Source organism: Sapajus apella, unplaced genomic scaffold (genome assembly GCF_009761245.1).
Source record: "Sapajus apella isolate SASKATOON/1434 unplaced genomic scaffold, GSC_monkey_1.0 scaffold111, whole genome shotgun sequence".
Lineage (NCBI taxonomy): Eukaryota > Metazoa > Chordata > Mammalia > Primates > Cebidae > Sapajus > Sapajus apella.
The window spans coordinates 3,997,093-4,022,203 of record NW_022437051.1 but is presented as its reverse complement, the minus strand read 5'-3'; the positions used below and the strand labels follow the sequence as shown (position 1 = coordinate 4,022,203).

The 25,111-nt window shown below is 36.7% G+C and overlaps 1 protein-coding gene across 3 annotated transcripts in view; it reads right to left on the bottom strand.

Annotated features, from left to right (window-relative positions):
- Nucleotides 1-5,001: 5,001 nt before the first annotated feature.
- The window catches only part of ITGB1 (integrin subunit beta 1), a 48,899-nt gene continuing 28,789 nt past the window's right edge, over nucleotides 5,002-25,111 (bottom strand). For 2 of the 3 annotated variants that reach the window (XM_032259667.1, XM_032259668.1), the window contains exons 7-17: nucleotides 22,835-22,990; nucleotides 21,187-21,282; nucleotides 20,802-20,891; nucleotides 18,891-19,031; nucleotides 18,532-18,731; nucleotides 16,744-16,982; nucleotides 16,303-16,525; nucleotides 15,108-15,340; nucleotides 12,907-13,073; nucleotides 11,595-11,675; nucleotides 5,002-6,241 (exon numbers count right to left, since the gene is read on the bottom strand). In XM_032259667.1, coding sequence (XP_032115558.1) covers nucleotides 11,601-11,675; nucleotides 12,907-13,073; nucleotides 15,108-15,340; nucleotides 16,303-16,525; nucleotides 16,744-16,982; nucleotides 18,532-18,731; nucleotides 18,891-19,031; nucleotides 20,802-20,891; nucleotides 21,187-21,282; nucleotides 22,835-22,990 — 1,620 coding nt within the window. In that variant the 3' untranslated portion in view covers nucleotides 5,002-6,241; nucleotides 11,595-11,600. The remainder of the gene's footprint in view (nucleotides 6,242-11,594; nucleotides 11,676-12,906; nucleotides 13,074-15,107; nucleotides 15,341-16,302; nucleotides 16,526-16,743; nucleotides 16,983-18,531; nucleotides 18,732-18,890; nucleotides 19,032-20,801; nucleotides 20,892-21,186; nucleotides 21,283-22,834; nucleotides 22,991-25,111) is intronic. The other variant, XM_032259669.1, reaches the window with a different exon arrangement.

The following is a 25,111-nucleotide window of genomic DNA, read 5'->3' as shown; positions in this document are numbered from 1 at the left end:
TGCTGGACAGGTACATTGAAGTCTGCTGCAGCAGAACTCATAAATCCTTTTTTTTTTTTTTTCCCCCAGCTGCTCTGTCCCAGGGAGTGAGTTAGGGCTTTATTTATGAGTTTCTGTTGGGCTGCTGGCTTTTCTCAGGGGTGCCTTGCCCAACAAGGAGGCAGCCTAGTCACTGTCTGCCTGCAGAGGCTTTGCTGAGCTGCTATGGCCTCCGCCCAGCTGCTGCATGAACTTCCCTACAGTCCTCTTCATACCGGTATAGTTAGAACTGCCTTAGCAATGGCGGCCCACCTCTGTAATGGCGGGCTGCCTCAGCAATGGCAAACTACCTCTGTAGTGGTGGACTGCCTCAGTAATGGCAGACACCCCTCCTCCACAGAGCTGGACTGTCCCAGGTTCAGCTGTGCTTGCTATGAAACTCTCAATCCAGAGCTTTTCAGATTGCTTTTTTGTTGAGGTGGGATCAGCCGAGCCTGATCATCTGGCTCCCTGCCTCAGAACCTCCCACCCTTTTTTTTTTTTTTTCCAGTTGAATGGGCAACTTCGTCTCCCAGGTGTTCTAATTGCCTGTTGAAAAGGCACTGGGACCTGTGTGATTTCCCATGTGGTGACCCACTGCACCGGCTGAAACAGCCATGCTGAGATTTGTGGCACTTTTTTGCCTGGGAATCTCCTGGCCTGCCTCCCTGTTTCAGTCCCCTTTTTTATCAGTTGAATGGGCAACTGTCTCCCAGGAGCTCCAACTGCCAACTAAAACAGTGCCTGGACCTGTGTATTTTATGTAGAGACCCGCTGCACCAGCCAAAGCAGCCGTGCTGGCGACCCGTGGGGCTCTTCCACCTGGGAATCTCCTGGTCTGTGGGCAATAGAAATCCATCTAGAAATGTGGCGTCCACTCACCCTCCGCGCTTTCACTGGGATTTGCAATCCTGAGCTGCTCCTAATTGGCCATCTTGGATCCATCTCGCTTTGCCAATTTTTTACCTTTTTGTTAAATTGTAGTTCTTTATATATTCTGGATATTAATCCCTTATCAGATATATAATTTACAAGTATTTTCTCCCATTCTGTAGGTTGCCTTTAATGATGCACAAATATTTTTAATTTTGATGAAGTCCAACTTGTGAAGTACACCTGTTTCTTCTAAAAGTCTGATGCTTTAAGCTCTTACATTTAGATATGTCACTGATCCATTATGAGTAAATTTTTGTATATGGGATCCAGCTTCACGCTTTCGCTTGTGAAAATCTAGTTATCCCAGCATCATCTGTTGAAGCGATTCTTCTTCCCCATTTAGCAAACTTGAAAAGCTTGTAAAAATCAGTTGGTCAACAAGTGTATGGTTTAAACAACTCCTGAGTTGTAAAAGGAAAGATAACAACAGAGATGGTAACTATGTTTGTTACTGAGGGGAATGACCCAGAAGAGGGGAAAATTGGAGAGAACTGCTTGTCTTAGCAGGCAAGAGGTGATAACGTTTGAATACAAGTGGAAGGTCTGTCCTTTGAGAGTTTATCTACAAGTAGTGGTAGGAAGGTCAGTATGTCACTGCAGTTGCTAATAGGTAGGTGGGCATGGCAGCAGATCACAAAAATGCACCCATCTACTCAACAAATACTTATTGGTCACCTACACCTTACTTTGTGCCCGATATTGTTCTAAGGATACAAATGGTATTTTCAGCCAATTTAAACTTAGCCATTCTAGTGGGTATCTAATGGTGTCTCATCATAATTTTAATTTGCATTTCCATTTTTTTCCTTTTTTTTTTTGCCATTCATCTTCTCTGGTTAAGTATCTGTTCTGTTCTGAGGGTTCTCTGGTGAACCCTCATACACTGCTAGTAGGAATGTAAAATGGCGCAGACACTGTGGAAAAAGAAGTTTGGCAGTTCCTCAAAGAAGAGGAAAACACAATTACTATATGATCCAACAATTCTACTTTTAGGCATATACTGAAAAGAACTGAAGGTATGAACTTAAACAGATCCTTATACGCCAATATTTACTGCAGCATTATTCACAAGAGCCAAAAGGTGGAAAAAAAAACAAGTGTCCACTGAAAAATGAAAGGATAAACAAACTATGCTCTACACAGGCAATAGAATACTTAGCCATAAAAGGAGCGAAGTTCTGATACATGCTACTACATGGATGGACCTTGAAAACATTTTGCTAAGTGAAGTACAAAGACACAGTGAATCAAAACAGAGGTCCCTGTCCTCATGGAGCTACCACATTTAAGGATAAGAAACAGATATCAAACATAAAGGACTATGGTGGGCTTGAGGATCTCAAAGTCGAACTGGACTGGGGATGTTTGGGCAGTATCATCAAATTTATGTTTAAAATGGCTGCTGAGGGACCAGTTAGTGGTTATTGCAGAAAATCAATGTTTCTGTATCTATCTCCTAGGAATAATTTTGGTTAGAAAGCAATATAAGTTTTCAACATGTAAAGTCAATATATCAACTATTGCAATTAAAACTGAAGACAGCTATGTCTCCTGTAAACTTGCAATAAAGCAATGGATTAAATTCTGAGATTTAAATCTTCTGATTAGTGTTTTCTTTCTCAAAGTGATACATAAATAACCTGTTTATATGAGTGTGTTTTAGAATCCAGAATAAGTAGAAAGCCAAATAAAATTAAATACATTATCACTGATGACTTTTTATGGAAACTCTATACCCTTAAAAAATTATTTAAAAGTGTAATAAAAAGTCCAGTGAAGACTTAACTGTAGAAGCAAATGAAGATAATAACTGCCATTATCAGTGAGCTTAATATTTGTCTCATGCTTTCTCCTGCATTTCTGTACCCTAAGGTTTACACTTAGATGACTTACCACCCTCAGAGCAGTGGAGCCTTGGTGGGTTACTTAATCTAGACCTAATCCAGCCTGAAAATTTGCTCCCACTCATCACTCAGAAGCCACTTCCACCTATCCCTAAATTCTCAGAAGAATCCTGATTCATGAGAGAAATTCTAAAGAGCCAGTGAAGAATCTTTATAGGCTCAAAAGGAGTCCTGGAGATACTCATTCTGTTTCTGAACTTCTTTAAGCATATCAGATCAGAAATATCTAGGCCTTAATAAAGTCATGTCTTCTGCAGTGATATGGATGGAGCTGGAGGTCACCACCCAAAGTGAAATAATTCAGAAACAGAAAATCAGTTATGAGACATTCTCCCTCATAAGTGGAAGCTAAACAATCGGTACACATGGACACACAGAGGGAAAGGACAGACACTGGGGACTCCAAAAGGGAGACGGTAGTAGGAGGGTGAAAGATGGGACATTACCTGTTGGCTACAATGTTCACTACAGCGGTGATGGGTACACCAGGAGCCATTATGCAATATGTCCATGTAACACACCTGCACATGTACCCCTGGAATCCATAAAAACGAACGTTTAAAAACTTTTAAACATTAAGCCTCCAAGGAAGGAGACAAATGGCCTCTACCTGAGGTTACCTCTCAAACTGTAGTGGGCAACAGAAAGAAAAAAATTCCAGGTTAAAATAAAAAGCTGACCACAAGTGACTTTTTAAGTGGCATTATGAACTGTTCTTGTGGCTCAAAGTCTTACCTAGGTGTCTATTAAGGAAAGTCATAAAGTAAGCCTGCAAAAGAGTAAGAAAACTTTGTAAAATATCATGAAATGACTACAAAATATGCCACTATTTGGCACTAGCCAAATAATGTACTCATGATACTTAATATTTTGTAAATTTCTATAGTATAGTTTAAATGGAAAAAAAAATCTAATTGCTATTTTGCTTCCTGGACTCTTGCTTTTTGGAAAGTGTTTCACTGGAGATCAAAATGTGCTGTTGCTGGGAAAATAAATTATTTTAGTGACAAAGTCCTAGGTGGCTTCAATCAAGTATCTCAATGTGTGGTGTGTATATGTACATAGAAGTAGATATATTATTATCGATTGCTCAGACTGTATTTTGAAATTGTCCAGTTTCAAGCCTAGAATTACTCAAATGTTAATGTTCTCATGGTCAGCATGAATAAATTTGTATACAATTCCTCCAGCTTCTAACAAAGGGATTCCTATAGTTAGAAAAATCTCTGTCTGCTATAAAATCTAAAAATTCACCATATTCCAGCCTCGAACACATGTCAGGAAAAAATAAATTATGTACATACAGAAGATAGACTTTGTTACTTTGTTCTAATATATTTTTAAAATATCATTATAAGAGCAGAGTTCTGGAGCAGAAATATGCAATTCAACTTTACTGATTATGTCTAAGGTATAAGGAAATAAGGAGAATTATGGATGGTGGTAAACAAGATGAAACGGGGTGATAAATACATGAACAAGATAATTTTTCATGGATCTTACATTAGTAAAAATGTGTAATTCTCACCTCAAAGAAGTTTTAGTCTAGGCTATGAATCACATTTAAATTGAGTAAGTAAAAGAAGATCAATTAACAGGATGTGAAGGGATTCTATAAATATGAGGCTAGTAAGGCTGAAAATTTTCTCCTCCAAATATTTCTGCCATTTGTTGTATGCTCAAGAAAGGAGCATATATTTCTTCTAATAAGCTTTACACAAGTATTATAAATATATCCTTTCAAACACAAAGCCAAATAAAAGTACATTTTTTCTTATTTTCCTATCAGAAAAGTTAACAATTCTCTATATATAATCTTAAACAAAATAATACAATTTCCAGCACCTACTAATGGCTCTAAGATGATGTTCATAAAGTTAATTCTGCTTAATATCAGGATGAAACCTACCTCACAGCACAGCAGGATAAAGATCTATCCACCATTGTACAGAGGGCCCAAGGACAGTCTTCAAGTCTGTATTTTACCATACCACTCTCCTCATTTCCCTAGTACATTTTTTGAAAGAATCATGTTTTAGCTTCATTAAGTAAAATACCCACCAACCAGAAATGCTTTTCCTCAACTTCTTTAATCTATAAAAGTTTCATGCACACAATCTGACAAAATGTATCAGTCAAGACATCCGATTTAAGTATTTTAGGCATATTTAATAAATAACTTCAGTAAATAGCATTGTAAAAAGTGAACTATTAAAACTAAAGGCACTTAAAACAAGAATATGACTAGTATGAAACAAGATGGGCAACTCAAATGGTGAGAAGTAAACATACAGTGGTCTGTTATGGCAATAATTCGAAGTAAGACTCGCATAAGTGATAGCTGTTGCGTAAGCCATGGTACAACTTCACACATTCATTAAAAAGGCAAATTTACAGCTAAAATGTCAAAGAAAAAGTACTGATAAAAAAAAGTCTTACCCTCAACTTGCAAACAAATACATTAAAAGATAAGGTGATAAAAAGCACCGATATTAAACAAAATAAAAATAATAAAATAAATTCAACTCAAAAGGTCCCCATTCAGCAAATACTTCGTAAAGTATGGCCTTTATGTAAATAGTGCTAAATCAAGGACTTTTTAGCAGGAAATTGCTCAGTACTTTTATCTAAGGCTTGAATTCATAAAGGGAAGGCATAAAGTTACCATATATGAAGTAACTCTTAAAATGGCACACAGGTTTTAAAGCTATTGGTTTTTCCTTTCTAACTCTCTGAATTTTTCCCATGGCCTTCATAGATAGACTATTTCAAACCTACTTTACGCAGCAACTCTCAATGTACTTGTTTTTCAGATATGTCATCAGTCATGATTAACAGGCAAATAGCAAAACGATAGATTTAAAACAATCCTTAACTAGCTGGCAGGACATTTACTTTGGATTCTGCATAACTGCATTCTGACATATTTGTAAAGCTAAAAATCAGTTTTAATACATGATTAACAGAAACTCTCATCATGCTCATTACTTTAACTATTGCCCCTTCAATCGCTATAGAAATATTACTTAACCCAATAAAAGCTTGATTTCAATAGTCCAGGAAGAAAAGGTCAAAAGGCACAATGTGACCTCAGCTGACAAGAATAACCATCCTGTCTCAAGTCTTTTGTCAGTCCCTGGCATGAATTACAACATTGTTTTCAAAATAATAAAAAAATTTTTAAAATTATACATATTGTACATTTTCAAAACCTGCACATGAGTAAAACCATGGCAATATTGCCCTAAAGCTACCTAACTGTGACTATGAAAATTGCTACTTTGCAGTCAGTGTTATGAGATTTGCACAGGTAGTACTCATTTTCCCTCATACTTCGGATTGACCACAGTTGTCACGGCACTCTTATAAATAGGATTTTCACCCTAAAAAAAAAAAAAAAGTGAGAAAAATCATGAGTTACTCTACTAAAATCATGTAGCACAATTTTATAAATCAAGTCTAAAAGTTGCAGTCATTTTAAGAAGTCATTTCTATTTTATCTGTCCAGATATCACAGTTGTTTCAAAGGTATTAATAGCAGCTTATGGATAAAAATGCAAAATGGAAGCTTTGCTTTACAAACCAAATGATGCCCCTGTTATCTGGTGCTATTTCATTATTGAGTCCTTCCTCCACTGGTGGCTTGATTTAAGAAAGTTCTCCATGGAACAGAATGTGCTGTCATTGTGGATTTTCTCTTTTGAACTAGCTTGTAGTGCCTACCTTAAGGAAGCATCAGCTCCGCTGTCATCACTGCCTGATTCTTATCCCTTTATTGTGTACAGAAGGCGCTTGCTAATCGAAACGGGAATCCTTGGCTTTCACTGCTGGGAGGGAGGTGTGCTTCTGGGCTCTCCTACCTAAGTTACCAATTTAGAGAATTCTCAGGTAAGGCTGTCATTGTGTCACGAATGGCATTGAGCCCCACACAAAGTCACGCTGCCAAATTTGCTTAGAATGCTAGATAATTACCATTTCCTATGAAAAAAGTATTCTTCAATATCATATTGGTGAAATGTCTTATTGCAATGCTGTAATTTAGTAAGCAGGTCTGAAGTCAAGCCTAGCAAGCAGACCCCAAGCCATAAATGCAAGAGATCTTTCAAGATCCAAAAAATATACTGACAGTGATGTTTTAAGCAGAAAAAAAAAATGTAATTCCATATCACCATTGTCCTTAAAAATTATCATATATTGTAAGTGCTACATTTAAATACTTGCTGTAGCATTCTTTTTTCTCCTGTTCTTATAAATTGAAAGCAGGCTTGAAAGCCAAATGAGAAGTGTGACCAAATGACACTTTATCAGAGAAAATTACAGTGAGTACAAATCAAAAATACTTGTTAACTACCAGGGAAACATTTTTTTAGGCAAAAGTTAAGATTTTACAATGTTGTTTAGTTTTATATCTCACTACAGAAGCAACTGCAGATGATTAAAAAAAATAGAAAGCATCTAAAAGCAGTTTTTGATCTAGAAGTAATTTTTGTTTTTAAATTTTATTCATACTTCATTGCAGACTGTATTTGGATCTGCCTTTTGGTGCCACATTTCTGCCCTCAAGGAAGGTGAGAGGCATGAAAATAAGGCACTCTGATATAGTACACAGCAGAGTTACAAACATAATCTGGGAATAGTATGAGAAAAAAGTGATTAATTTTATCTGAGAAGATTAAAGATATTTTCATCATGAAATTGACTATAAACTACTGGTTGATACACAGAAATCTATGCAAAGTTAAGGTGTAGGGAAAAGAATGGGACATTTTAAGTAGAAATATACATAGTTCACAGTTTTTAGTTAGGTAAGGACAGGTGCCTTGGCTCATGCCTGTAATCCCATCACTCTGAGAGGCCAAGGCGGGTGGATCACTAGAGGTCAGGAGTTTGAGACCAGCCAAGCCAACATAGTCAAACCTCATCTCCACTAAAAATACAAAAATTAGCCAGGCCTGGTGGCAGGTGCCTGTAATCCCAGCTACCTGGGAGGCTGGCGCAGGAGAACTGCTTGAACCCAGGAGGCAGAGACTGCAGTGAGCTGAGATCGTGCCACTGCACTCCAGCCCAAGACTCTAACTCAAAAAAAAGGAAAAAGAGTCGGGGGCATATGATTTGAGATGAGGAGACAACAGAAGAATGGCCCTAGAAGCCTTGCTGTGAAATCTGAACTTCATCCTGCAGGTGGGATACCACTGAGGGAAAAGTAGTATCCCACCTACGGGATGAAGGAAAAAGCGAGACACTTGCGTAGCTGCCTTCTGCAAGACACCAAATAAACCACTGTGATTTCAGCTCAGCAGCTTGTGTTATACCAATCAGAACCCAACAACATGCCTCAGCCCTCAGTCCTCTCTCCTCAATATACACACTGATCAGTTGTTTCAGAAACATGGAGAAACTCAGGATCCCTCAGAGACAAACAGCATATAATGTGTATAACAAAACTGGGCACATCAAACTCTCAGCTCTAGTCCCAACTGAAGCTAATAACATTATACAGTTGTGACAGCAGACATTTCAAAATGGGGGTCAGAAAACTGGATTCTAGCAACTACCATCTTAAAAAGCCAAAGCACAAATAAGTTAGGCTCCACATTTATATCCTATCTGATTGGAGGCTAAGTGCTATTCATTCCTTCAAATATGTTGGGAAAATAAATTATTATCCAATTAAGTTTCTTTAAAATAATGTATTTGCTAAATCTAGTATTTAATACTCAAGAATTATAAGGGAACGACAAAATAATAATAATGAAAGAAAGACCTACACAGATGAGTCCAAAGTGTAATTTACGTGGAAGAACTTACCTTTGGAGAAAAAATCTATCTTGTCATATACACAAACATTTGTATTTATTATTTCAAAGTCCATCCACACAAAAGTTTAACATGCAAGGTTAGAGGTAAAATTAAGCTCATTATCTGCATTAGGCATCATTTTAAATGGAGGTAAACTAAAATAATTCAGATTAGTTTCCATCATTCAGAGTGCAACACCACCCAACCCCAACAAAACCCGCATCAAAAGAACAGGGTTATTACATTGCGGAAGGAAGCCCTCAGTGCTCAGTAAAATGTCATCTTTGTGCTCACTCTGGAATAGCTTCTACAATGTATTAGATATGTAATGCAGAACTGTGGGAGATTTGGGATCCACATTTAAACCTGCATAGCAGCAGGTGAGGACAATTTTTTTAACCCACTCCAATAGTTAGAAGCTGAGAATGTGACATGTTCTTTTTAACGCTCCTACTTGTGCCAAAGTAATTAGTGTCTGCCCATTATTTCAAAAATACTGATGACATAATTGACGGGCAAACCTCGGTCCATATCAGAAAATTTTTTTTCAATCCACGATATAATTTCTTGATGTTTATTGATTTATTTCAACTTTACTTAAGTTCTACTTTTTCTTGAGAAAACATCTCAAAATAATCAAATTGCCTGGACTTCAATAATGCAGAGAAATTTTTACCAAACTTTTACTTCTTGAATTACATTAAATGCTTCTTTTAGCAACATTTTAGCCATATATACATTATAAACATTAAGTTTAAATAACATTTACTGATAATTTCCTTCAAAATACAATTAAAGGTACAGAAAGGGTGAAAATTTCACCTCTCAGTATGAAAGAAACTTTTTCTCCTGTGAAAAATAACCACATGAAATTGTCAATATTTGATTATTTTGACCTACAACTAAAGAAAATAATATAAAAGAAAAAGCCTGGCAATGTCATTGACTAATCAGTTTTCCTCTAAAAATGACTTTCTGTAAAGCACTAAGTGAGAACAAGAAAAACGTGTCATCACAGACTAACACAAATATGTTCCAACCCTGCCCATATGTGAATCTGAATATAATCTTCTGCCATCAAATTTAACTTTAAAAAGTCTTATGGTTTACTTAGAAATAAAAATCTGACAAGTTAATGATTTCTAGTATTATCAGTACTTCCTATATCGCTTATAACTATTAAACATTCCCGTACTTTAGGCTCTTATTCATGATCTGTTTGTAAGCACATTTCCAACAGTCAATAAGCGTAACTGCAGCACTTCCATGTATTCAAGTGACTTCCCTATTATGATGTTTGCCAACAGAGGCAGTGTTAACTCTGACAGAGGAACAACAAATTGTCAAAAAATGCTGTAAATCTCTATAAAAGACTGATCTACCTCTTCCTAAAAGGTAACAGGGACTTCTGAAGATACATAACTGCTACCAAGGAGAATATCATAGACAAGAACATGGACTCTGGAGCCCAGCTGCCTGGGTTCAAATCTCAGCTCTGACTAACTAGTTGTATGAATTCGGTCAAGTTACATAACCCTTATGTGTCTGTTTCCTCATATGTAAAACAGGTATAAACATCATTCCTTCAACTTTCACTATGAAGATTAAATATAGATTGTTTACAATCATGCCTGAGACACAATGAGTTTTATGTAAGTGTTACTAACACCGTCTTTATCTGCAAAATAAGGTAGGCAGTGAGAAAACTGGAAATCTTCCAGGCCCTATTACAGTCAGTCAACTGGGAAAGGGAAGAAGAGTTCCCGATCACCAGTCAGGAGAATTTAGTTCTAATCACAATTAACCTTGGTTATCACTGAGTTTTAGGAGCTTGCATGATTATATTGAAATATGATGGAAACATTTCATGAAAATTCAGATAGGAACAGTTTCAAACTTACATTTGAAAATTAGAATCATTCTCACATACACATACACAGACATATATATAATAGACAAAGATATATATAAAATATGGTCTTCCAGCTTTTAATGAAATTTCAAGTTATATTCAAGAAATTAATCTCAAAACTTCTGAGAACCAATAATAATGATATTGTAGTTGCATACCACACAAATATCATACCAATTTACATTTAATTTTCTATTTTGCAATTTGGAGTTCATGATCAGTTTTCACTATCCAACCCTAAAATTTACTCTAACAATTTGTTATTTAAGGATAATACTGGTGGGAGCACAGTGGCTCACACCTGCAATTCCAGGACTTTGGGAGGCCAAGGCGGGCAGATCACTGGAGGTCAGGAGTTCTAGGCCAAGCTGGCCAACATTGTGAAACCCTGTCTCTTCTAAAAATATAAAAACTAACTGAGCATAGTGGCAGGCACCAGTAATCCCAGATACTTGGGAGGCTGAGGCAGGAGAATCGCTGGAATCTGGAAAGCGGAGGTTGCAGTGAGTAGAGATCATACCACCATACCCCAGGCTGGGTGACAGAGCAAGACTCTGTCTCAAAAAACAAAACAAAATCAAAAACAGAAAAAGAAAAAAGGATACTATCATTCTAGGCATAGAACTGTTGTGAGGATTAGAGCTCACAAGCATTTCACATACTGGAATGCATTTGCCAAATACAATTGCCCCATACAATACAGAATACTGACTCCCTGTGATAGATGAGAGCAGTGAAGTGGCTCAATGCTGTTCTACTTACTAAGTGGAAGAGTTGGAATTTGACCTGAGGTCTGATCGTAAATCACATTCTCTTCTCACTACAACATAGCTGCTGTTTCTATACCACATTACTTATTTTAGTCTTTCTAAACACGAAGTTAACACACAAAAAGGAAAGCCGCAATAGCGATATAAATAAAGCCAGACTTAAAAAAAGAAAAGCCATAGTGATAAAGGGCACACAGTGCAGTAAAAAAAGTAAAAGTTCACATGCAAAGGCAGAAAGTGAAAGAAAATACGAACGGCAATTTAGAGACCAGCTTTACGTCCGTAGTTTGGATTCTTGAAATTATTAATAGGACTCTTGTATATCGGATTTTCTTGCTAAAGTAAAAGAAATAGTTTCTAATGATTTCATCAGAAAAAAATAGACATTGATAGTGTTCAAACACTATAAAGGGAATTTTTTTCTATTTCTACACTTGTGAAATTTATAATTTAAAAAATTGATAGTTTTTTAAAACTCCAGCAAATTGTAGTTAAGTGCAAGTAACTACAATTCATTTACAACTTAAAAAAACTAAAGATTGACAATGCTGTCTTGTATCAAAAGATGAATACACAGAGGCTGACATTTGGCTACCCCACCATCTTACTCCATATTTCAAAGCACTAAATGCTAACATAAACTTTCAGTCACTTAGGGCTTTTAAAATTTTTATAAGCCAAGGTTTACTGAGTCAACATAATTTTCATAGAGGAACATATACCTTTTTAAAGTACATAGTTCCATGAGTTTTCAAATACATAAATACATCCACAATCAAGATCATCCCAGGAAGTTTCCTTACAGCCCTTTGCGGTCAACCCTTTCCCTCATTCCAGCCCTTAGGAACAACTGATTTTTGCCCATATAGTTTTGCTTCTCCAGAATGTCACTTAAATGAAATCACATGGCATATAGCAGGAGTGTCCAATTTTTGGCTTCCCTGGGCCACTTTTCTGGAAGAAGAATCATTGTCTTGGGCCACACATAAAATATGCTAATGATAGATGATGAGCTTAAAAAAAAAAAGTCATAAAAAAAAAAAAAACAACTTACAATTTCTAAGAAAGTTTCCGAATTTGTGTTAGGGCCACATTCAAAGCTGTCCTGGGCTGCATGTGGCCCACGAGCTGCGAGTTGGACAAGCTTGGCATATAACCTTTTGAATTTGGCTTTCACTGAAGGTTCTTTGTCTTTTTTTTGTTTTGTTTTGTTTTTAAGAAAGAAGCAGCTTTCCATTGACTAGCTTACTACACAGGTAACATTATTTAGGATTCTACTTCACATTAGATGAAAAGGCAGATTCAGGATCAAAACTATTAAAGAAATAAAAATACTGGCCACAGTAACCAGAATATACATGTTTATAATCAATGTTTTGTTTCAATGGGATATATTTAGGATGCTTTCTGTTTATATTAAATGCAAATTCTTTGAATGAGAAACTTTTCGGGGACTAAAATATTTAAAAAGGAATTTAATAATCAGCCTGACAGTTAATAAGTAAGTCTTAGGAGTATTACATTTGCTTTATAAGCCACTTTGCTTTTTGGATGTTTTGTAACTTACCGTGTCCCATTTGGCATTCATTTTCTCCTTTTCAAATTTAGCAAATTCCCTTCGGTCATGAATTATCATTAAAAGCTTCCATATCAGCAGTAATGCAAGGCCAATAAGAACAATTCCAGCAACCACACCAGCTACAATTGGAATGATGTCTGGACCAGTAGGACACTCTGGAAAATAAGAAGGTAGTAAGGAGCACACAAGGGACGAACACATGCAGAGTCCAGCCACAACCACAAAGAGCTGAGCAGTATCTTATAAAAAACATACAGGAATAAACACCCAAGACAGTGAATGCACGCTATCCCAAAGAATCTATAAAATAGCTTTTGGAACAAGTGAGTTTACGAGGTTGCAGGATACATGATCAATGAACAAAAATCATGTATTTTTCTATATATATATTTCTACATATTGAAAATAGAAATTTTTAAACAGTATCATTACTACAGAATGAAGCAGCATGAAAAAAACTTACATGTAAGTCTATCAAAATATATGCAAGATCTGCATGTTAAGAATTACTAAATCATCATTGGCCGGGCGCGGTGGCTCAAGCCTGTAATCCCAGCACTTTGGGAGGCCGAGGCGGGTGGATCACGAGGTCAAGAGATCGAGACCATCCTGGTCAACATGGTGAAACCCCGTCTCTACTAAAAATACAAAAAATTAGCTGGGCATGGTGGCGCGTGCCTGTAATCCCAGCTACTCGGGAGGCTGAGGCAGGAGAATTGCCTGAACCCAGGAGGCGGAGGTTGCGGTGAGCCGAGATCGCGCCATTGCACTCTAGCCTGGGTAACAAGAGTGAAACTTCGTCTCCTAAAAAAAAAAAAAAAAAAAAAAAAAGAATTACTAAACACTGATAAAAAGAAATCTTTAAGACTGAAAAAATGGAGGGATACTCCATGTACATGAATTACAAAATCTAATACTGTTAAGAGGTCAATTCTTCCCAACTGGATCTATAAACTCAATGGTATCCCACCCAAATTCCTGGCAGAACTTCTGTAGCAATTAGCAAACCAATTCTAAAATTTCCACGGAAGGCAGAGAACTAGGGAAGTGTCTCAAAAACACTTTTGGAAAGAATAAAGCTGGAAGACTCACATTACCTGCTTTGAGGACAGACTATAAAGTTACAAGACCATGTGGTATAGCTAACTGACAGACTTGGATACATTGAACAGCAATCAGAGTCAGAAACAGACCTATACATGTAAGGTCACCTGATTTTCAACAAAGGTGGAGAAAGGACCGTCTTTTTTCAACAAATGCCCCTGGAACAAGTAGCCACTGATATGAAAAAAAAAAAAACAACTGACCCTTTTGCCATACACTAAGACTAACTCAAAATAGGTTACAGATCTAAATGTGAAACCAAAAACTATAATAAACTTCTAGAAGAAAACACAGGAGAAAAATCTTTAAAATCTTGGGTTAGGCGGAGTTCTTAACAGACAATGTAAAAGCAAGATTCACAAAAGAAAAACTTGGTAAACCATACTTAATCAAAATTGAAACCTGTGGTGTTCAAAAGACACTTACAAAAAGGTAAGGAGGCAAAGGCTGGGAGACAATATTTGCAAAACACCTAGCTGATAATGCAAAACAGTACAAGACTCTAAGAGTCTGGCAGCTTCTTACAAAGTTAAACATATGCTTACCATATGCTCCAAAATGCCATTCTTAGAATTTACCCAAGAGAAATGAAAGCTTATGTTCACACAAAAACATGTATACTAAAGTAGCAAATTCCAAAGAATCTATAAAAAGCTACTAGGAAAACTAAGATTAAAAAAAAAAAGTTTCACCTCCTGAAAAGTTAAATTCAACACTTACATATTAACATCCTTTAGCAAATTATCTTTCCCAGTATTCAAGACTAAATCAAGCTCTAATTTTAAAATCATCAATCATAAAAAAGTCTTATTATGCACCTGGTGTCAGGTACCATTCTAAGTGTCTTACATAGGTCACTGCATTTAATCTTCAAACTCTCCACTCAGAAAATTTAAAATTGGAACTCTCTTTTCCTTATTTCTTGTATGGTTAATTAAGTACTATTTTAGGCTTCAAGAGATGAAAAATTTCCCAACTTGAACCTAAAATATTCCAGCCGGAGGCTGTTTCTGGATGTTAGGCCTAAATACGCAGAATCAAGACATAAGAAATGAAAAGAAGGTTTGAAATCATCAGATTTATACCTGGATTCTCCACAACATGAACCATAATCTCGTTGTTTCCATTCACTGAGTATGTAAAATAGAACCAACAGTCATCAACATCTTTCTCCTTACAATGGGACACAGGATCAGGTTGGACTGGCTGGGGCAATTTTTCCCGACTTTCTACCTTGGTAATGTTAAAATATGAACATTCCTGTGCACATGTGTCTTTCTTTTCTCCTTTATTGAAGGCTCTGCACTGAACACATTCTCTGTTAAAAAAAAAAATTATTATATTTAAATTTTGTTATTTCAATAAATATTTACTTACACATATTTTCCATGCTAAACTCTTGTGATGAAATTGAGTAAACAGCTATGAAGGCATATCTGAATAAATGAAGAGGCACATTACATTTCTGGATGGAGAAATTATGTAAAACTATGCTACTTTCCATAATAAAATATTAATTATAGTTCAAATTAAAACCCTATTAAGAAATATAAGACGGTAAAATAAATTAGCCCTATCACATAGTAAATGTATAATATAAAAATCATAATAATTTTTTTTTGAGATGGATTCTTACTCTATCACCCAGGCAGTGCAATGGTGCGATCTTGGCTCACTGTAACCTCTGCTTTCTAGGTTCAAGGAATTCTTGTGCTTCAGCCTCCCAAGTTGCTGGGATTATAGGCGCATGCCACCACATCTGGCTAATTTTTGTGTTTTCAGTAGAGATGGGGTTTCACCACATTGGCCAGACTGGTCTCGAACTCCTCACCTCAAGTTATTCACCTGCCTTGGCATCCCAAAGTGCTGGGATTACAGGTGTGAGCCACCGTGCTCGGCCAAAATCGTAATAATTTGAATAATATGTTACTAGTATAATAATTCTTCAAGAGGAAAAATCTTTAATTTGGGTCAGCGTTGTCAAAAGATAGTAATTAAGAAACTGGTAATGCCAATTTAATAAAGGTTACCATGTAAATTCAATTATCTAGCAAATTCAGATCAAAATAATAGTATAACTCTCACATGACACACTTCATACCATGTAATAAATACTAGTTGTTGAGAAAGAACTTTTAGGAATTAAAGAGTAGGCTTCCACATGGCAGGCATTTTATTTATACTATAATCTAATATTGGCACTGTTCTGGTTCTAGTAATATAGGCTTAGGAGATCCAAGAGGAAGCATCAACTATTTCAAGCAATTAGGAAATACTTACTTATGCTCAGCACAGACACCAAGGCAGGTCTGACACATCTCACACGTTTGCCCTTGAAACTTCGGATCTGTACACTTACAGACACCACACTCACAGATGCCCCGACCATTGCAGATCTGTCCGTTGCTGGCTACGCAAGTACTAGTATCCAAAGAACAGTCACACGCACTGCCAGTGTAGTTGGGGTAGCACTCACACACACGACACTTGCAAACACCATTTCCTGCAATTAAGCATATGATTTCTCAAAATAATGGTAAAAATATACAATCACAGTATTGACTGAAAAGTACAATAAGCAACATGTGAGAAAGTATACCTAGGGGCAGGGCTGACCCACAAGCTACCCCTTTTTTTACTTATGCACCAAGTAAACGCTTAAGATTTTTTGAGGCATTAGATGGGATCACATCTTACAACCACTTCAAGCCCTTTACTTACCTCCACAAATTAAGCCATTGGATCTATCGCAGTTGAAATTATCACACTCGCAGAATTTGCCAGAATAAATTTCATTTGTATTATCCCTCTTCCTACAAACACACTGTCCACAGATGCACTCTCCATTGTTACTGCAGATTTCTGAACTGTTTTCTTTCCTGCAGTAAGCGTCCATGTCTTCACTGTTGACTTCATCTGTGCTACATTCACAGTGTCTACCAACACGCCCCTCGTTGCACCTGAGGAAAGATTCCACAATTGCAGTCACACAAAACAAAAATAATTTAAAAGAGAAATACTAGGAGAGGAAATAAAACTATAAAAAATATCTCTTCGAGCTACCAATCTATTAGATGGGAGTGTCCATGCCACACGTCACAGATGTGTAGTGAAGTGTACACACATGTGCAAGCAAGGACAAATACACACAGGCACACATGTACATCCCAGTCACTCAGTTTCTACAGAATATATGCAAGAGTCAAGGAAACAAATTTCTTCAGGAAAGTAACAATTTTGGTGAAGATAAAATGTATCTAGCAATAAATGGTGAAGATAAAAATGTATCTAGCAATAAATTATGAACGACACATGTGGAAAGGCAAAATAAACTTAATTTTAGAGTATGTTAGTTACATTTTTAAATAGTATGCTATTACATTTCCTATTCTAGGTGAACTGTCTCTAAATTTAAAGCAACAATCTATTAACCTAAATAAACACATGCAAAAAAGTATACAGGAGCTGAAAAAAAACACACTGTGTATACCACTTAAAATATAACTAATATACTATTTAAAAATAAATTTATCCTACAGGTGCAGACTTTTCAGGATCCCTGTGTATTTTCAGAACACATAATGCTCACGCACACTGAATGCACTGATTCTGTATCTAGTAAAAATACAAGCAAAGAAAGGCAAAGTATTTTCAAGATAATCTTTATGGTTAAATGACATTTTACTAAAAATGGACCTGGCATGATTCAAACAGGATATGTACAACACGGAAAATTTAAAAATTCTGACATTTAAATTGTTATTTAGCACAGACAATGAAAAATTGATAGTGAGCTACAGCCATGCATTTCTTTCATGGTCAATAGCTCTTCTAAGTCTAGTCATTTGGGGCTGACACTGGATTAAAACACTCTCCCCTCCGCCTATTCTTTTACGGAAAAGGCTGTATTCAAAGTATACTCAGTTCTTATTTTTCAATTAAAAAAAGGAACCACAGTGTGAAAATAAAATCTGAAGTAATTTTGTTAGTTTCTTAGTATTAGATTCTACATGCTAAAAATACCATTTTCTCTTTATTTTACAACACATTATTTTTAAAAAATTATTCCAACAATACAGAAGTACATGTAGTACAAGATAAACATCTTCTATTGCTTCTTAATTCCGTTTCCCAGATGAAATCGCCATCAGTTTAATGTTTTCTCAAAACATTTTTCTATAAATGTATTTTACACAAGCTTATTTTGTTCTAGAAAATTCAGATTGCTCTCACATGAGAGAAATGCTATGTTAACAATTTGTTGAATATGCTTCTTTCATAGCTATAAAAGCTTTTATTTTAAGGAGTAATTAAGAAGAAAAGGCAGGAAGGAGCTTCCTATAAATATCACATGTAAGATCATCAAACTGATCTTGTGGTAAGCAACCATGGTTAGAAAAAACATTTCCTCCAAATAGAGAGATATTCTTGGATGTCCCAAAATATGACCTGCCTCTACTCTAAACCAATGTAGCCCTTTCTGTCACTATCTGACAATGACCAGCTTACCTGCATGCGCCACACTCAAACGTTCCGTTTCCTTCATGACACTTGGGACTGCCGGGGATGCCTTCGCTTTGGCATTCACATTCACAGATGTACTGAAGAATAACCTCTACTTCCTCTGTAAAGCCCAGAGGCCTAATTTTAAAGGTGTCAGAATCCTTCTTTGGACATTTATTTGAAGTTATGCTAATTTCAAATTGAACCTTGAAGGGAAAAAAAAGATCAACAACCAATTAAGCAATTTAAATCTACTAAAAATATTTCAAAAAGCTTCTCACTTAACATTTCTCAAAGTATAAACTAAATTTACTTATAAATAAGCAATGTTTTCTTTTCTACAGAAAATGCTTTCTACAACGTACCTCATCTCCAATGGAAATATTAGAACATTTTCTTCCATTTTCCCCTGTTCCATTCACCCCATTCTTGCAGTAAGATTTGTAACTTATTGTTACTCCTTCCGATAATTTGCCGTTTTCCAAAATGACTTCTGAGGAAAGGGACTAAAAGAATGCCTAATTATATACAGGAAAGTCAACAAATGCTACTTGAATGTATAAAACCAATGGATAAACTGCTCAGAAAAAAAATTATTTCAATAAAATATTTACAGGCCAAATCCAACTGAGTAACTAGAAAACACAGACACCAGAGAAACAGGTTTTAATTAATAAAGATCCAATCTTCAAAATAAAATACACAATTCAAAAGAGTGTTCCTGTTTTAATCGCTGAGTTAAAGTACTCAGGATCACACAGTACAGCGGGCTGTTACTAAGCAGGAGGAGTCTTAAGAATGTGGCATAGGCCAGGCGTGGTGGCTCATGCCTGTAATCCCAGCACTTTGGGAGGCTGAGGCGGGTGGATTACCTGAGCTCAGGAGTTCGAGACCGGCCTGGGCAACACAGTGAAACCCCATCTCTACTAAAACAAACAAACACACACACACACACCCACCCCCACCCCAGGTGTGGTGGCATGCGCCTGTAATCCCAGCTACCTGGGAGGCTGAGAAAGGAGAAATCGCTTGAACCCGGGAGCCAGAGGTTGCAATGAGCCAAGATTGCTGCATTCAGGCCTGGGCAACAGAGCGAGGCTCCGTCTCAAAAAAAAAGAATGCGGAATAAATAAATGCTGTCTTCCCCACTGGCAAAATGGTGTTTCTGTGGTCCTACCCCTCCAGCTAACTATGGACTAGGGTACACAATCAACAATGCAGTCTGGGAATAAATCTGCATAAGGAACCATTGTAGCCCAGCCAAAAACCAAAAAACAAATTCCCCCAAGAAGGAGGGATTCAAGCCAGTGCTTGTTGAAAGTATAAAACTATTCAGGGCAAATGGAGCTGGGGCAGTGGCAAGCTATCTCTTGTTCATACCTGTGAAAAGACTGGAATTAGGAAAATTATCCAAGACCGGGGAGGATGGAAAAGCTGTGGAACAAGTGAAATCTTAAAAACCTTTGTAAAAACCCCTCTGAATCAGGCCTTTCCAAAGCATTATGGTACGCCACGGCATGAAGTAAAAATGTTTAAAATTCAAGCTGCCAAAGGGTTAGAGGGACGGGGGCTGAAAGTGGTGCATGCAGCACACAGGGTTACCATAATATTACAACTGCCTTCAGATTATTTAAATGATTATTAATTAAAGCTAACTGGACATGATTAAAGCATACTGAATTATGCTCAAAAAGGAGAAGCCAATTCCTCTTTAACTTCAACATCCTCCCAACTGTGGGTAGAAAAAGAACACTAAAAATCTTTTTGAATTGGCGAATCACACGTTTATTCACATTTTTACAGATTTAGTGGTATACGTATGTATGAATGTGTGTGCCTCCTGAAATAGAAAACTATATCCTTTGACTATATAAGAAGAGAAGAATTGGGGGAAAAATAAGTTTCTAGCATAGTTCATCAAAATAGATGACTCTATAAAAGATATTTTGGGGAGAAAAAAGATTGGAGAAATTCTGTAAAAGTTTAAATGTAAGCTATATTTTACAATTGCTTTCCAACAAGATCTCTTCCTTAATGATAAACAAACGGATATTTGGAAATATTTCCCACATACCTTTATTACATTTTTGCTTTGTTTAGGCTATGAATCTGCTTTTGTAAGACAACATGTATAAAGCTTTTCCTCCAGACACAGAATTTAAGTTTCTTTGTAGTCCTTTGAGTTTGCCAAAGTGTGCACGAAGTTTTACTTTCTTTGAACAAAGTATTCCCAACAGGGTATTGTCTAAAACTGATCTTACTTAAGATGTACTCACATTGTATGCATCAATGATCAACTGAATTACATTGCTAGAATTTGCAGATAATGTTCCTACTGCTGACTTAGGGATCAAGTTTTTCAGTTCCTGAAATTAAAAGATAAAACATGTAAAATACAACTACTATTCATTCAACCAATTAGCATCTATTGGGCAACTTTTATCTTTAAAGGTCAGTCCCCATGTTTTCTAAATAATTTTAGGGGTGAAACCTAGAAACCAGTTTTATGATATGTGATTAAAAATTAATATAAACCATTTTTGTAAAATCCACTTTGCCTAGCTGGTGGCATCTTCCCACATTTCAATTCAAACACGATTTGTCTTTAACGACTCAACAAAAAATACTTAGGATTTTGCTATTTTTATCTCACACATTTACCTTGTAAACAGGCTGAAATTCTTCAGTAACTGCAAAAATCGTCTGAATATTATTTTCACTGAGTTTCTGGACAAGGTGAGCAATAGAAGGATAATCCTAAGAAATCAAGTGATACAATTTAGTATGTAAATACACCCTTATAACCTATTCCAATTTTCAATCTAGTCATACATGCAAGATTATACGTAACTCAATTACAAGACTGCTTTACATAACTAGATTACATAAGTAATCTATATATATAGCTAGACTACATCTAGCTGTACATAACTAGATTATATATATATATAAATAGATTATAAGACTACTTTTAAATAACAGTATCAAATGTAAATAATTGCTGAAGTGAGTAGTGTGTATGTGAATTACTAATCCTCTTCTGTACCTTCATGTATGAACAAAAATTTCCATATTCAAAAAATTTTAAATAGTAAAATTATCTAAGTATATTAAATATAAGGACAATGAGATTAAAGAATAATTAAATATTCTGTTATCTACAACTTAAGGAAAGACCAAAATTCACCATTTGGATTTCTTTTAGAACTTGAATGATTTGCAAATATTTATTTTCAATAAATATTGAAAATATTGACTGCTTTTAAAAATCGTCTAAGAGTATGAGACTAAACTATTTATTTAGAAATAGTACTGACTGTACTTTTTATTTAGAAATAGTACTGCTGTGGAGGGGAGTTGAGGCAAGGAGTGAAAGTGGCATCTAGGCATCCCTTTCCCACCCCAGTGAGGCCCTTGTTTGAGCAGAAGGAAGCAAATGCAAAGCCGCATCTTCACAAACAGCAATGTTAGCTTTCCCGTGCTTGCTTTTTTTTTTTTTTTTTTTCATTGCACTCTAAGTTCTGGGGTACATGTGCAGATCTTGAAGGACTGTTGCATAGATACACACATGCCATGGTGGTTTGCTGCATCCATCACCCCGTCACCTACATCAGGCATTTCTCCCAATGTTATCCCTCCCCAACCTCCCCGTCCCCGACTGTCCCTCCCCTAACTCCCCCCAACAGACTCCAGTGTGTGATATTCCCCTCCCTGTGTCCTAGTGTTCTCATGGTTTAACACCCGTCTATGAATGAGAACATAGAGTGTTTGGTTTTCTGTTCCTGTGTCAGCTTGCTGAGAATCACAGTTTCCAGATTCATCCTTGTCCCTACAAAGAACACAAACTCATCCTTTTTTATGGCTGCACAGTATTCCATGGTATATATGTGCCACATGGGCATCTGGGTTGGTTCCAGGTCTTTGCTACTGTAAACAGTGCCACAATGAGCACATGTGTGCATGTCTCTTTATTATAATAGAACGATTTATAATCCTTTGGGTAGGTACCCAGTAATGTGATTGCTGGGTCAAATGGAATTTCTATTTCTGTGTCCTTGAGGAATCGCCACACTGTCTTCCACAATGGTTGAACTAATTTACACTCCCACCAAGTGTAAGGGTGTTTCTATTTCTCCACATCCTCTGCAGCATCTGTTGTCTCCAGATTTTTTAATCAGGACTTCTACTTACCAAAATAGCAAAAACCTCAAACCCTGAGAAACCCCAAGCCAGTCACCCATAAACTCTGAGTATTAAACATTAAAATCCAACATAAACACATTTGCTGTGTAAGGAACTAAGCACTTACATAATAATGGCTCATTGTGTACATATTGTTTTCCAGGTGACATTGTCCATCATTTGGTAAAACAATGCCACCAAGTTTCCCATCTCCAGCAAAGTGAAACCCGGCATCTGTGGAAAACACCAGCAGCCGGGTAACATTCCTCCAGCCAATCAGTGACTTGAAAAGAAAAGGATTTTAATTTTAAAACACTATTCACAGTAATTCAACAAAAATCCTTTAATTTTCATATAGGCCACTATTGTATTTTTGACCTAATTCTGTATTTTCTCTGTATCTCTTCTTTACACAATGCTAATTATCTTGCTGAGAAATGCACAAAGCCCACTGAATGAAGCTCTTCCATTCCATGTACAACTATATCTTGCCTGACCATCCATATCTCTCAGTTCTTTTTAAAAGCTGTTTTGTTGTTGTTGTTGTGCTTATCATCAAATCTCCAGGAGTTAGCATGCCAGCATACTGCTTAGCAAGCAGTAAGCACTTGAGCGTTTGCTGAATATATCAATGTGTCTCAGCCTATCCTTACCTTACTCCACTGCTGCTGTCTTGTCCCCATCCACCTATCTCTGCTATGCCTTCTTTATCAGCCCACCATATGAGGCTTCCCTTTTTAATAACAGAAATAATTATCTTGTTTAACGATAATTTCACCCATTCTAACTCCTCAATCAGTACTGTTTAACTGCTCATTTACTTTATTCTGGACCTTTTCCAATAAAGAATTTAAAGTAACAGTAAAATCCTCTTCTCACTATGGAAATTTTATAATTACAAATTATATAATTATAGTAATTTAGTTCCATTAGTTAATTTACTTAATATATCTGTTTATACCTTCATAAGACTGTAAAGTCCTTTAAGGTGGGCATCACATTTATTAACACTGGCAATTTTCCAAAAGTGGAATGTCTGTCTCTTTTGCATCTAGAGACATGGATCAGCATGACCAACACAGAAAAATAGCCACAACCAAGGGTGCTATGGCTTGTTTGATCCCACACGTTAAGGCCTAGCTGGAGGCAGGCCAGAGAATGCTCTGCTAACAAGCTGCTAACAGGTTCACAAATCAATGGCTAGTAAAAGAGTTACTGTAAGGCCAGGCACTACCAGGAATGCTACTTGCTTCCGCTATAACACAGGGACTAACCTTAAATTGCAACCACTCCAGTCAAAAGTCAAAAGTAACAACAATATAGGAATCAGTATTTGCTGAATGCTCATTGGTACTTTATGGAAATTGCTGCATTTTACTTCACAAAAGCCCTATGAGGTAAACACTATTATCATCCCTCCTTAAAGAGAAGAAAACAACCCTAAAGAGGCTAAATTGCCCAGCATCAATAGCAATAGAAAAATTATTACCCACATTCCTTATTATTTTGAGTATCAATTAGCACATTGGCAAAAACTGACTGAAAAGTAACCATTTAAGAGGTGTCTACAATCAAAGAAGGTCATCTAGAGAATGGAGGCACTGGACGGAACAAAAATGAGACAACAGTAGGTACTCAGGACAAACTTGATCTCATGCTGTTTTCTAGTTTCAGCCTCAGCCACATCATTAAAGTGTCATTTCAAAGTATGCAGCTGCTACATGGATCATAAAATGCCAATTACTGGTCCAATAGGGATGGGCTTGCTACTGAAGATCTTACAATTAAAATTACAAGTAGTATATCACCTCTCAAAACACATCTATTCATATAGCTTACAAACTAGGGCTTAAAAAATTATTTCTTTTTGAATTACTAAGACACAAAAGAAAGATGTATCTTTCAAAGACAGTGAGAAGAAAACTGACCAAAGAAAAATGATACAAGACACTCTCCCTTTGAGCAATTCCAAGGTTCCTGGTGATGCCTCAGATAATAACATCAATTCCATCTCTGGTACAAAGCCAGAAAGTTAGGACACCTGGGCTTTTCTCAAATCCAGACCACCAGCTACAGTACAGTGAGGTTGTCCCACTGTTTCAAATGGTTAGCATTCTGGCTTTTAAAAACCTGCAAGAGGCCAGGCGTGGTGGCTCACGCCTGTAATCCCAGCACTTTGGGAGGCTGAGGTGGGCAGATCACGAGGTCAAGGGATCAAGACCATCCTGGCCAACATGGTGAAACCCCTTCTCTACTAAAAATACAAAATGAGCTGGGCATGGTGGCGCACACCTGTATTTCCAGCTACTTGGGAGGCTGAGGCAGGAGAACTGCTTGAACCTGCAAGGTAGAGATTGCAGTGAGCCGAGATTGCACCACTGCACTCCAACCTGGCGACAGAGCT